Source organism: Cheilinus undulatus, linkage group 23 (genome assembly GCF_018320785.1).
Source record: "Cheilinus undulatus linkage group 23, ASM1832078v1, whole genome shotgun sequence".
Classification (NCBI taxonomy): domain Eukaryota; kingdom Metazoa; phylum Chordata; class Actinopteri; order Labriformes; family Labridae; genus Cheilinus; species Cheilinus undulatus.
Genome location: NC_054887.1, coordinates 33,930,114 through 33,944,048, shown reverse-complemented (window position 1 = coordinate 33,944,048; position 13,935 = coordinate 33,930,114). Strand labels below are relative to the sequence as shown.

The window sequence follows — 13,935 nt, the reverse complement described above, 5'->3', positions numbered from 1 at the left end:
AGGAAACGATGTGTAATGCTCTCTTCACGCTTGTCTCTGAGAGTTGGCTTCAGGGAGCGAGGGCACCGTTATTAGATGAGCGAACTTCTGCTTAAGTCCGTCACAAACTTCTGTGGCAGAGGAGAAGTTGGGCTTTCATCGAGTCTGTGTGATGAGACGAGGTCAGAGCAGGTGTGAGGATGGCTGTGACTGAGAGCCGTACGCTGTAATTTCAGCATTTAGACCAGGACAGGGTAATTATGATGGATGCTTTTGGATTCATGTCGCGGCCATCTGCCTGGAAAGGCCGGATCATCATCAGCAGGTGTGACGCCGTGTCAGGAAGTCAAACAGTCAAAACACAGGTGTGGTACAGAAGCGTTTCTGCTGGACAACAGATTCTGAGTCAGACACCTCTTAAAAGTACACAATGGCCAGACAGAGCCTGAAAGTTGCCCTCAGAGTCTGTGATGTGGTCCTCAGAGTCTGTGATGTGGCCCTCAGAGTCTGTGATGTGGCCCTCAGAGTCTGTGATGTGGTCCTCAGAGTCTCCGATGTGGTCCTCAGAGTCTGTGATGTGGCCCTCAGAGTCTGTGATGTGGCCCTCAGAGTCTGTGATGTGGTCCTCATAGTCTGTGATGTGGTCCTCAGAGTCTCCGATGTGGTCCTCAGAGTCTGTGATGTGGCCCTCAGAGTCTGTGACGTGGCCCTCAGAGTCTGTGATGTGGCCCTCAGAATCTGTGATGTGGTCCTCAGAGTCTGTGATGTGGTCCTCAGAGTCTGTGATGTGGCCCTCAGAATCTGTGATGTGGCCCTCAGAGTCCGTGGTGTGGCCCTCATCAGAGCCTGGGTTAATATTAAAGGACCAATACATTCAATACAAACAAATGGTTTGGATAAGTATGTGCTTGTTTTGAAGAGGGTAGGGTCTGATGTTGGGGGGCTCAGCTAAGATACCTGTATGGGGGCTCTAAGGACAAAGCTTGACAACCACTTCTGCTTTGTTCCTATTATTTTTGAGACCCAAACAACGATCATCTTCCTACCTCAGCATCTACCTGAAGTTCAGAGGATGAGAGCGACCCAGGCTGCATGGATACAACAGTTTTTAAAGAGACAGGGATTGTTCTAGAATCATGTCATTATTTAACATCCTGGTGATGAGAGTTGGGTATTCCTTTACGGATCATGTCTCACCTACCAGCTAAAATATATAGAGCTATAAGTTTTGGTCCCTATCGCCCAGCCCTAGTAGAAGCTTTCTGCTGCCTGCAGTGATGTTCGGGTTAAAGGTTTTTTGAAGGAACGTGCGTATAGCGTGGAGACGTTGACACCTGTGTCTCCTCACCTTGAGTGATCCAGACGTTAACGTACATCCTGTAAAGACCTGAATGGCAGCGCGGCGTTTCTGTGTCGGAGATTTGTCAAAGATTGTAGGAACGAGACGAAAATAACAGAGAGGAAAGTGTTTTCCCTGAAGATCCGTCTCCAGGTGAGAGCGGCTCCAGTGAGACTCGGAGCGCTTTATTGTCTGAAGATGTGAGAGCGGTGCATCATGGGACACGGTGTGCAGCTCAAACTCTCTCTGTGCTGAAACAGAATCCAAAATAAATCCATGCTGAATCACCAGCGAGGAGTTAATGGTGAGATATTTTCACCAAATATGAAACCAGAGAGCATTAAATAGAAAAATAAAACCTGTCCGTGAATCAGATCCTCATTTCTGATCCTGTTGTAAATAAATTCCTCTGTTAATAACCTCCCAGGGTGTCGTAAGCCTTTTTCCTGCCCATCCAGAGGTAAAGTCATCATGTTTGGCCCACGCTGTTTGAGCTCAAAGTGGCCAATTCGGAACAAATCGGATGTTTGGCAATTTGAGTTTAACACAACATGAAGTGTAATTGGTCCCAGCAGCAGGGTTTTACAGGGACGCTCATCAAAAACAAAACTATATAAACATGACTAGGACTCATCAAATATTCTCAGATGGATTTAAAAAGCTTCTGAAGAGGTGGAAGAGAGAGGACAGACAAGATGGAGGTAATGTAGGAGAATATAAGAACCTCCCTGGCCTGATGAGTGTTGCAGTGACCCTGACGTATGTTGAGCCGCGTGCAATGATTGAGGGATGATTTTCAGTCACCCCGGATCGAGTGAACGTTCATCTTTCATTGTTTAACTCAATGAGATAGTTAAGTAAAAAGCCGCCATGTTGCCTTCTGCTTCTTCTCATTGTTTAGGGAAAAGTCAACCAGCCGGGTCAACCTTCTGGAAAACTTTAAAGTGCAGTGATAGAACCATCAGCAGCAGGCGTGGAGGCCCCCGGCCCCTCTCCCGGGGCAGGCCTCTCATCCTGGGCTGTTTTCCTCCTGCTGGCTGGGTGTCAGCTGAAGTAATGAGATATTTAGCAGAGAGAGAGGGAGCAGCGGTCTCAGGGGCAATCGAGGCCTCAGACTGACACCCCCACTCTGAATGCAACCCCACCCACCGGTGGTCAGAATAAAGAGAGGAAGTGATGAGAGAGAGAGGAGTAAACATGGCCGTGCCGCCGTCAGACAGAGGCGCTCGCTCGGCCGATAACATCGAGGTCTGACACGCAGGCATCGCAAACACGCTGAAAGGATCCCACACAAAGATGCACACAAACACTGCAGAGCATGAAGTTGTTTCAGCGTCAGGATCCGACCTCATTAGCTGCTTTAAAATGTTCCTTTGACCTAATTATGTTTGGTCCTGATGTCAGATTAGCTGAGCCCGAGGCGCTTTTACTCCGTTTTTACTCTCTTTATGAGCACGCTCGCTGCATTCTCACTGAAATCCTGTCTTTAATATTACATCTAGACTGAGCTTTTTATGCATGAAAATATAACTTTCCTACATGTGAGCAGCACCAGACAACTCTGAGGACATTTTTAAAGGAAATAAGGGTTTACACGAGTACAAAAAGGAGGATTTTTGTCGAGATACAGCAAGAGAAAGGTGGCTTTTTCTATCGTGACTGTCTGAAGATGAGATTTGGCTCTTCATGTCAGACTGTAGACCTCATGTGAGATGTGGACTTTATTGCAAACTTGTTTCATCTGAGCCAGAAGTGACTATATTCGGAGGGTCTAGGTTTGCAATACCACAGCTTGTTGCGTGTTGCAACTCTGCAAGAGCAATGCAATAAAGTTCTGCTTCCTTTTAGTACTTGGTAATGATATTTGTAATGTTATTGACTTTGAAACAAGAATTTTAAGGTAGAAAATTTAGATACTGTTGCAATTTTATCAACTTCTTGCACAGTTAGTTAATCCTGAGCACCACAGTGTGACAAGAATATCAAGCCAAAGACCTAGTGCACAAATTAAAATGATTGCAAATGTTAATGTTTGATTACCATTATATTTCATGTTTAAAATCAGTAATAGGAGTAGAAAAGTATTTCAACATCCCTGTATCTTGTATTATGATCTTACAAGAAAGAATTTAAGGAAAAATTAGGGTTTTATTATGAGCTAGTACTAGCTGTCAATGACTACATGTAAATTTGAAATCAATGAAATGTTTCGCATGAGAGTTTTGCCAACTTCCTGTGAAACTGGCGAGAAACAGAAATGCTCACCACTGCCAGTAAGGCACCCCTGTATGAAACGTGTCAGTGTTGTGGAGACATGCCGAGGCCTTTATTTTGAAATCTAAGCTTGATATGTTCACCACAGTGAGACGAATATTCCCCTTTTGTGTCACTTCCTGTTGCCAGTAGGAGGCGCTGTGCAGAGATGTTTACATGTGGGCATGTAACACAGACACACAGAATAGTGTTTACAAAATGTTAGAAGATGCTGAAGTCATCTGGCACCATTAAAAACACCTCATTTTGAAATTGAGATCAAGCTAGTGGACTTCCTGCTGGGATTTTGGTGTGGGTCCAAGAGACTTTTTTGTAGGGCTGATGACGACTAATATGCAGACCCAAATCCATAAGGCTAGGTTGACTGGTCTCCAGGGGCTGAATGTATGAAGTTGTTTTTAGGAAAACTAAAGAAAATCAAAGAAGGAGGGGGTGCTGTGACAGAGTAATGATATTGATGCATGCATTGTTGGTGCAGTTTCACTGCAGAAAACCTACAAAGAAGTAGTCTAAGTCTGGGTCCTGATTGCGGCCCCATCCTACTGGGAAAACTCACACTTTGCACAACTTTGGATCTCCATCTTGTCTCCAATGAGCTTAAAAAATCTGGAGTCAGTCAGATAAAATCACTTGGTTGTCCATCGGCATAAATTTAACCTTAAGTTGTTTGTAGTGCGCTTCCTGCACATTTTAGGGATGGTCCCAAGAGATGAGTCTAGACCTCATACATATGTGCAAAAAGTGTGCAGCTCTATCAGTCCCCAGACTGGTTTCTGGGACCCTGCAGGGGCGTAGGACTTAGGGGGGGCAATTGTAGGCAGACTATGGTGCGTTTTGGGGCATTTTAAAAGGAGCCGTGGTAGAGGAAAAGTGAATAAGGGAAACCGTCATCTATCTTGCACTATTGTACTCTTTGAATACATTTCTGATACTTTTGGTTAGGTGTAGATTTATGACACAGGTCTGAGCAGACTGGATCGTTGATACTGGCAGGCCAGACCTGGTCCACGGGCCACTGTTTGGGGATCCCTGCTTTACTGCTAATCAAGCTGAACTGCTTCTGATGACTGAAATCTGTCCTGTGAAGATGTTTTAACACATTCGACCCTAAAAAGAGCAGATTTAACGTGAAGAAGACACTAAATTGATGTATATTTCCCCGCTCCGTCACACCACATTAACCTGCTCCACTCTCACACACCTGTCACAGCGCTGACGGAGTAGCCGAATCCTCGCTCTCCCCCCGCAGAGAGCAGATCGAGCCTCCAACTAAAAATGTTTCAATCAAAAGCTTTTTATTCTCGGGTGGCGGATCGTCTTTGTTTCGAACGGATTTGCCCCCAGTCAGGCTTTGATTCCAGCGTGCTGATAGATTACGACTCCTTTCAGCTTCGCCATGTTTTAGCCGTCACTGCAACTTTTATCAGCAGCACCGTATTTTTGTTTTTTCACCTCTTCAACACGTGTGTGACGTTTAGTTCATCACACAGCTCCTCGTGGACGTGGAGCCCTGCCGGTTATCAACATTTCTCTCTTTGTCCAAACTCTCTAAATCCTCCTTTCTGCCCCTCGTCTCTGGTCATCCTGATCAATCCCTGAGTGTTTCTCTCTCTCTAACAAACACTCATAAATACACACTCACACATCAAGCCTGCGTTGGTACGAGCTGATGAAATAGTTGGAGAAGTCGGGAAATCAGTTTCTGGTGAAAGCGTTCTGGACTCAGAGATAACGGCGCCCGAGTGGAGGGAGAGGAGAAGAAAGCCCAGCGGCTTCAGAGCCCCGCTTCCTGTGACTCCGTCTGTGTGTCATTGAGTGTGTGATTGTGTTTGTTAGATCTTATACTGGGGTTTTAATTGAACATTACTCTTTCCTTCCTCTATCTGCTGATGTAAAGGTTATTCATAATGAGATGTGTGTTGGTTTGTTGGACTTTTGTTGGTCCTTTAATATTAATCCAGGCTCAAATCTCCACAGTTCAGTATCGGATATTCAGGACATTTGGTTTGCTTTCACATCAGGATCATGGTGCTGCAGCCATGCATGCTGGTGTCAGATACATAGGATAGGGGGATCATGTAGGACAGAAATGGGTCCTACAGGGACCTCTAGGTACCCTACCATTGAAATAACAAGATAAAGTGCTCCCTAGAAAGTCTTTTCATTGAAAAAACCTGATGAGGTGCTCTCTAGGGTGCTGTTCCATTTGACAAAACAAGATGAAGTGCCCTTAGGAAGTCCTTCTATTGTAACATCATGATAAAGTACTGTCTGGGATGTTCCCTGGAATGCTGCACCATAATAAAAACAAGATAAAGTGCCCTCTAGGACGTTCTTCTATTGAAAATCATGATAAAGTGTCCTCTGGGGTGCTGTTCCATTGTGAAAACAAGATAAAGTGGATAAAGATAGGGTGCCATTTATTGCATCTAGAGGAGATATATTAGATGTAACCACCACCATTTTTTTCTAGACACCTGGTCGCGACTCACTGACAATTGCTCCATGATCCACCTCTGGGTCCCAACCCACCAGTTGAGAACCACTGCTCTAAGGTGCTGTCCAACTGGACAGTGCTTTTAAGGGTATCCCTCTATTGAAAAAAAAAACAAGATAAAGTGCCCTCTAGGATATTTTTCTATTTAAAAAAACAAAATAAGGTGCCCTGTAGGATATCCTTCTATTGTAAAATCATGATGAAATGCCCCCTGGGATGCTGTTTCATTGTAAAAAAAAAAAAACAAGATTCAGTGTCCTCTGGGATGTCCTTCTTTTAAAACAGGATAAGGTGCTGTCTGGGATGTCCCTTTATTGTAAAATCATGAAAAAGTGGCCTCTGGGGTTCTGTTCCTTTGGACAAAACATTATAAAGTGCCATTAAGGATGTCCCTCTATTGTAAAATCGTGATAAATTCCCATATCATTCTATCATAAAAAAATATGGTAAAGTGCCCCCTTGGATGTCCTTCTATGGTAAAATCATGATAAAGTGCCCAATAGGATATCCTTCGATAGTAAAAAAATAAAAAAAGAAAGAAAACATGGTAAAGTGCCCTCTAGGATATCCTTCTGTTGTAAAAACACGGTAAAGTGCCCCTAACATCTACTTCTGTTTGTTCAAATGTTATAAAGTTCCATCTTCATTGCCGTTTCTATGGACATAACCTGATTGGGGGGTATCAATCCTGCTTGGGCATGCAGGAACAATCATGCCAAATGTGGTACCACGCTTATCTGCCCTTTAACAGTTTGTGTGTAGCTGTACATGTGCATGTGTTCCTCTGCCAAGCCTTATTTTTTGTTGTTTTTTTAATGTTGTTGTTTTTATGGTGTTTTCTATCTGCTGTGGTCTTCATGAAGGGTGCAAACAAAGAAACAACTCCCCCATTTTTCTCTCCTTTCTTCCCTACTCCATTTCTTTTCCTCTTACTGTTCCCTCTCATGTTCTGATATTTTCCTCCTCTTTTTGCCTCCTCTTCCTCTTTTCTTCTTCTTTTATCTTGTCATGTTTTCTCCTTCTTCCTTCTTCTTCTTTCATCATCTTACTCGTCACCTCTTCCTTCCTTTCATCCTCCCGCCTCCCTGTTTTTTTCATCTTTTGCTGTTTTCATCTTTGTTGTTCTTTCTTTTGTCCTCTACTTCTTTATTGTCTTGTCCCTTTGTATTTCACATTTGTCATCCTCTCTCCTTCTTCTTTCTGTTCTTGTCTTTATTTTCGTATTCATGTACTTCCTTTTTCTTCTTACTTTCTCTCCCTCATCTTCCCTTTTTGTCTCCCTTTTTTTTATCCTCTTTGGGTAATTTTTTCTCCTCTTTTCCACCTTTACACTCGTCAAACTTCTTCCTTTTCTTTCTGTCCTCATTTTCTTTCCCTTTCTCTTTTGTGTTTAAATTCTTTTAACACTTTTTTCCTTGTTTCTCCTCTCTGAATCTCGTCCCTTTTCCTTTCCTACCTTTCTCTTACGTTGCATTAATCGTCATCTCTCCTTCTTCTCCTCCTCTTCCTCTCCCTCAGGGCTGCTCGTCTCCCATCGTGGTGAAGTTCGCCGACACACAGAAGGACAAGGAGCAGCGGCGTCTGCAGCAGCAGCTGGCGCAGCAGATGCAGCAGCTCAACAGCGCCACCACCTGGGGGAGCCTGACGGGCCTGGGGGGCCTCACCCCGCAGTATCTGGCTGTAAGGAGTCATCCTCACCTCCAACATCACCTCCTTCTCTTAGCTTTTCTGTAGCTCCGTGGCCGCCGCCACAGTCATACTTTAAAGCCCCTCCTCCTTTTTCCTCTAAACCCCTCCCTCAGTCCTGGCGAGGTTCCTCTGCTCCTTCCTCCTCTGGGAGAGGAGCGCAGCAGGAAATGAGGTCTCTGAACGAGGTCTGAGGACGCCACGAGCTAAAGACTTCTGTTCAATATTTCAAAAATGTTATGCAAGAAAAATGCAAGCATGCAGCCTGCTTTCCTGTTTTTGTTTCTTATATAAAAATAACAAAATAATTCAACTAAACCTCTTATGAAAGATGCATTCAGGAGAACTTTTTATTTCTATGACTGGAAAGTAAAAAAGTTTCCTTCCCTGACCCTGTCTCCTAAATTCACCTTGACATCTGAAAGTAATGTCTGCAATTTCATCCACATCGTGAAAATCATTTTAACATTCTCTCAAACTTTTTTTTTTTTTTTTTTTACTTTTTTTCTGCAATACTTGCTCCGTCTACCCAAATCATGACTGATTTCATGGTTATGTTCGGGCCATTTAAAGTACAAGAATAACCTTTAAAAAGGAGCATAGTCATTATAACCCTCTTCAAATTTATCCAAAATATTAACCATAGAAGCTCCAGCAAAACTCCAAGAAAACCATCAGCAGAAACAACGATGTGTAATCAGTTAGTATGTTTACCTGCACAGTTAGGTAACGCTGTGGCGATACTTAGATTAGGATATACACACTGCTGTAACCTGAGTAAATAAAAAAGTCAGTTTTTAAATGATTTTCCCAGATGTCTTTGGGATCATCAGGATATTTTTAGTCAAATGTGAAATGAGCCTTTGTGTTCCTCTTGGTCAGCAGTGGTTTTGGCCTTAAAACTCTCCCATGACGCCATTGTTGCCCAGTCTCCTTCTGATTGTTGAATCATGAACTCTGACCTTAACTGAGTCAGTGAGGCCTGCTGGTCTTTAGATGTTTAGCTAGATGAGTCGTCCATTGTTTCTTGGAGTCATTTTGGTAGGCCGGCCAATTCTGAGAAGGTTCACAGCTGTTCATAATTTTCCCCATTTGTAGATAATGGCTAAAATGAGGCCTTCAGGTCTTAAGATGTTGTTCTTGGTTCTTTTGGGACCTCTTGGATGAATCATCCATGCGCTCTTGGGGTAGTTTTGATAGGCCGGCCTCTCCTGAGAAGGTTCACAGCTGTTCATAATTTTCCCCATTTGTGGATAATGGCTAAAATGAGACCATCAGGTCTTTAGGTGCTGTTCTGGGTTCATTTGGGACCTCCTAGATGAGTCGTCCATGCACTCTTGGAGTAGTTTTGTTTAGCAAGCTTCTCTTGAGGTTCACCACTCAAGTTTTCCCCATTTGTGGATAATGGCTCTCACTGAGTCTCAAAGCCTTAGAAATGTTTTTGTAACCCTTTCAAGGCTGATGGATGTCAGTGGCTTTGTTTCTCTGGTAGTAATCAGGCTTTTTCACATGGGGCCAGGTAGGTTTGAATGGCTTTTTCCTTTAATAAATGAAACAATCATTTAAAAACTGACTTAGCTGCACTTAAATTCAGTTCTTGTTTACATTATGAGTGTTGAACATAACCATAGAGCTTAAGGGTTGTAAGCATTCCCACAGTTGTTAACGACTTAAATTTTTCATTATCTCAGCCGAACTACAGAAGGTATGCAAGCCAAGGCCTCATTTTTGGATATTCTGTCTTTCCACACTTTATTTTACCATAAATATTCACAAGCATAAAAAAATCTCCTTTACAGGGGAATAAAAAGTAAGAACATAACCCTGATAGTCATTTACACCACTGATACTGTAATGTAAGTGCATTTCATTCAAATCTACAAGCCTGATGAAACGTTCAGTTGCTTTCTTTCTTGAATTGCTCCGTAGACCAGCTCTCTGATCTTTAAAAAGTTCTTTCCCCATGAAAACCGTCTGCTCTCTCTCCACTTTTAGTTTAAGGTTTAGTTCTGTTATTGTTTGACAGAGTTCCCGCTCTTCTTTAACTAAATAAATCATTTAAAAGCCTCGTTAGATGTCACAGAGTCAGAACTAGGCTGTTGTCTCAGCTCATGCAAAGTTTATGTTTTAGAGATAAATGAGAGCGAGGCCAACTTTTAAAGCAATTGTTGCAATATATTAAGCAATTGTGGTAAATGTAAGCACTTTTATGTGGGATTAGATGAAAGAATCATTTATCTGGGGACAGTTCGGGGCCCGCGGGACTCCACTGATCCCCAATTTATGAAATCCTGCAGTGGAGGCTCGGCTGCACAGCATCTGAGAGCGTCATCGCTTGATTTGTCTGATTGGGGGATTTGTGGGTGTTTTTGTTTTTAAGGAGAGTTCAGAAACCTCATTTTCCTGCTGTGGCTCTGCTGGAGTTTTGCCTTTTAAGGACTTCATAATCAGGACTGTAACCCGAGCTCTTCATGTTCGTTAACATCCCAACATTCCTCTAAAAAACTGAGGACAAACAAAGAGCCTCGGGTTGTGTTCACACCTGCAGAAGGTGTTCTGAAACAACGGGGGCGTTTTCCTCTTTGGCCTGGTACTACTGGGCAGATGGAAACACGACACTCAGAAGAGGAGATGGTAACTCATTTCCAATTTGGTTAAACATTTCATAGTCAACCCACAACTCTCTGTGGAGCGACCTAGCATCTTAGAAGCTTTCTTAATAAGTGAACAAGTTACTCAGTGTGCTGGAGCTTTTTCATTGTAAACTAATATGGTAGTCCTTTAGTGCAGGGGTTCTCAACCTTTTCAGCCCACAACCCCAAAATAAAAACAAAAATGGGTCAAAAAAGCTAAAATGGTGGAAAAGGTGGTGAAATTGGATTTTAAAAGTAGCAAAAATGGGTTAAAAGTGACAAAAATTACATAAAAATGGCAAAAAAAAAAAAAGAAAGAAAGAAAGAAAAAGGCAAAAATTGGTTAAAGTGGCAAAAAATGGGCATAAATACTGGTAAAATGGAGTTAAAAAGTGGCTGTTATGACTTTGAATTGGCAAAAATTGGTAGAATTTTGATAAAAATGGGATGAAAACATTATATAAACTGGCAGTAAAGGGTTAACTGAGAAAGAAAAAATGGGCAGAAATTGGTTAAACTAGCAAAAATTGGCATATCAGAAGATGGTCAAATGTGGTTAAAATGGGAAAAAAATTGGTGTAAAAAGTAGTAAAAAGGGGTTAATAATTGGTTCAGAAGGCAAAAAACAGGCAAAAAAGTGGTGGAAAGGGTTTAAAAGTAAGTAAGAACCTTTTATTTGTGGATGAACGAGCCGAGCATCATGGGACCTTTTGTTCATAGGCCAGCTTGCTAAAAAGGTTGGTTAGCTGCTAGCTTGTGTCCTTGTTTTCGCCTGATTATGTAGCAAATGAGTGTCTTTGTTGGTGGGTTTATTTGCTAGCTACTATCTTGGAGACTTTTTTGGTAACTTGACAGGCTAGCTAGTGTAGCTAGCTAGGTATTTTTCCATTAGGTTTTCTGACCAACCTTAGTCTCGCAGCTAGCATTTTGGGAGGATAACTAGCTTTTGAGGCCTTGTATGCTTTTGTCGGTGGGTTAGCTAGCTAACCAGCATCCTGGAGAGTTTTGTTGGTAGGAAAACATGCCATTAAGGACAGGGAGCCTTTAGCTTGTAGATTAACCATCTCAGAGGCATTTTCAGGCTTTTGTAGGTAAGCTAACTGGCTGTGTGTGCATTTTGTTGAGAGGCTAACTGGCTAACAAACATCTCTGAACTGTATGTGGGTAGGCTAAATAGTTTACTAGCATCTTTCTGGCTTTAATTTGAAGGCTTATTTGCTAACCACTTGGGAATAGCTTATTTGTGACTTGCAGCCTCTTTTTGGTAGGTTGATTAGAGAATTAGGATCTTGGAGATAGAAACTAGCATCTTGAAGCCTTTTGTGGGTGGGTTAACCAGCTAGCTTGTGTCTCAGAGCCCTTTGTTGGTATATTCACCTGTTCATTAGTTTCCTGAAGCCTTTGTTCTTAAGGTCACTGGCTATCTTGCATCTTTGAGCCTTTTGCTGGTTTAATGACAAGCTATTAGGGTCTGTGAGTTAAAAACTAGTTTCTGGGAGCCTTTTGCTGGTAGATTTACCAGCAGACGAGGGTCTATAAGAAGTACACGTGTCTTGGTAGCTTTTCTTGGTAGATTGTGTAGTTGCTATGGTCTTTGATTTAGAAACTGGTGTTTTGGAGCTATTTGTTGGTAAGCTTACTGGTTGTCTTACATCTTTGAACCTTTTGTTAGGAGGTTTACAAGGTGAATAGCATCTCTGAGCCATGTTTTGGTTGATTGCCGTGGTAACGAGTGTCGTGACGCTAGCTAAACTGGGACATTGAGCTTTTTGTTGGTAGCTAGAGTAGCTAGCTTGTGTCTCAGAGCCCTTTGTTGGTATTTTCACCTGTTACCCAGTTTCTTGGTAAGTTACCTGACTATCTTGCATTGCTCCTTTAGATATTAGTGTATCTTTTGCTATGAGATGGAAACTTGGAGTCATTTGTTGGTATGTTTACTTTCTAACTAGTGTCTTGAAGCGTTAACTAGCATCTTAAAGCCCTTTTTGGGTTAACTGACCCAGAAATGAGTGTCTTGGAGCTAGCTTAATTGTGACTTGGGGCCTAAAACCATGGTTTTAGAGTTAGAAACTAGCATACATATCCACCTTTGTCTTTGAGGTAGAAACTCGTGTCTTGGAACCTTCTGTTGGTATTTTAATGAGCTGATTAATGTTTTTGGGCCTTTTTCAAGTAGGCTAACCTGCTAGCACTTCTGTAACTTTTGCTGACACATTAACTTGCAAACTAGTGTTAGGACCCTTTAGTCAGCAGGTTAATTAGCTGTAGCATCCTAGAGCCTGTTGTTTGAAATGTTTACACGTAGTTTAATGAGCCAGCAGGCTTCTTGGTTTAAGCTAGATATCCAGTATGTGGGAGCCTTTTTACTTAAGTTAACTAGCTAAGTAGCATCGTGGAGCTTTTGCTGGCAGCTTAATGAGCCAGTTAGCATTTTGCAGTTGTCCAACAATGCCAGTTGTGACTAATATGAATGGTGTTTGTTTACCTGCATGGTGGGAAAAGCAGCCTTGGATGTAATGATGCGAGCAACCCCTTTGTCTGTCTGTCCTCTGGCAATCTTAACACGTCAGTATGAACACAGAACGAACCATGGGATCGAAATGCAAACGATGAATCATTTCATGATCTGAATAGGAACAAAGCAAATGAGCTGGAGCTGTGAAAGCGCCCTAAGAGTCTCAATTTGTTAGATCCAAAGTGCAATTAGCAGCTGCCTTTTCAAGGAGGGAAAACAAGCTCAGAAAACATCCCTCCTTTACAGGATATTGATTTATTTCAGAAAAAAAAAAACAGTGAAGGGGTTTTGAATTTTTCTCTTCAGCCTTTTGAAAGCTTGAGCTCGGTTCTGGAGGAAGAAGAAGAGAGTCACTCCCACAATAGAAACAAGATGTTAATTTGCTGTTAATTCAAATGTTTGAAGGATGATTTTTTGACGGCATCAGTATTCCACTTTTGTTTTGGAATCTAATTAGTCGGCTAGATTAGAGCTTTCATGCTCAACTTGTCTGGAAGAATCGCGCTGGAATACAAACAGCGCCTGTGCTTAGAGGAGAGATCAAACTATATTAGCAGCTCATTTACTCATCGAGCGCTCAGGCAAAAACCACAATGCTAACCCGCTCATTTCACATTGAATAGACATGTTTTAAGCTCTTTGAATCCACTCGGCTCACTTTGTTTCTTCTCTCTCTCTTGCCATCAGTTGCTTCAGCAGGCAGCCTCCTCCGGTAACCTCGGAGCCTTCAGCGGGATCCAGCAGATGGCCGGTGAGTCAAAAAATCAGTTGCTTAAACTCCCCCTGAAACCACGATCGACGGTGGCGTTGGACTCTTTGTTGTGCCCTCTCTGTTATTTTTTCTCTCGCAGACTTCTAAAAGAGGAAACCAAAGAGCATAACAGATGAACTCGCATGGTGGAGTAAAGAGAGCTCTTTGCCCTGAAGATTTATTAACTGTTGCTAAGAATTGTCTTGATCTTTTAATGAGGCCAGACTAGAGCTGTGCCCTGGGCGTGTAGCGGTAGAACCG

General features: G+C 42.4%; 1 protein-coding gene across 9 annotated transcripts in view; it reads left to right on the top strand.

The window, feature by feature from the left end:
- Positions 1–13,935, top strand: part of celf2 (cugbp, Elav-like family member 2) — a 435,899-nt gene that overhangs the window by 367,470 nt on the left and 54,494 nt on the right. For all 9 annotated transcript variants that reach the window (XM_041780689.1, XM_041780688.1, XM_041780686.1 and 6 more), the window contains 2 exons: positions 7,608–7,769; positions 13,611–13,674. In XM_041780689.1, coding sequence (XP_041636623.1) covers positions 7,608–7,769; positions 13,611–13,674 — 226 coding nt within the window. The remainder of the gene's footprint in view (positions 1–7,607; positions 7,770–13,610; positions 13,675–13,935) is intronic.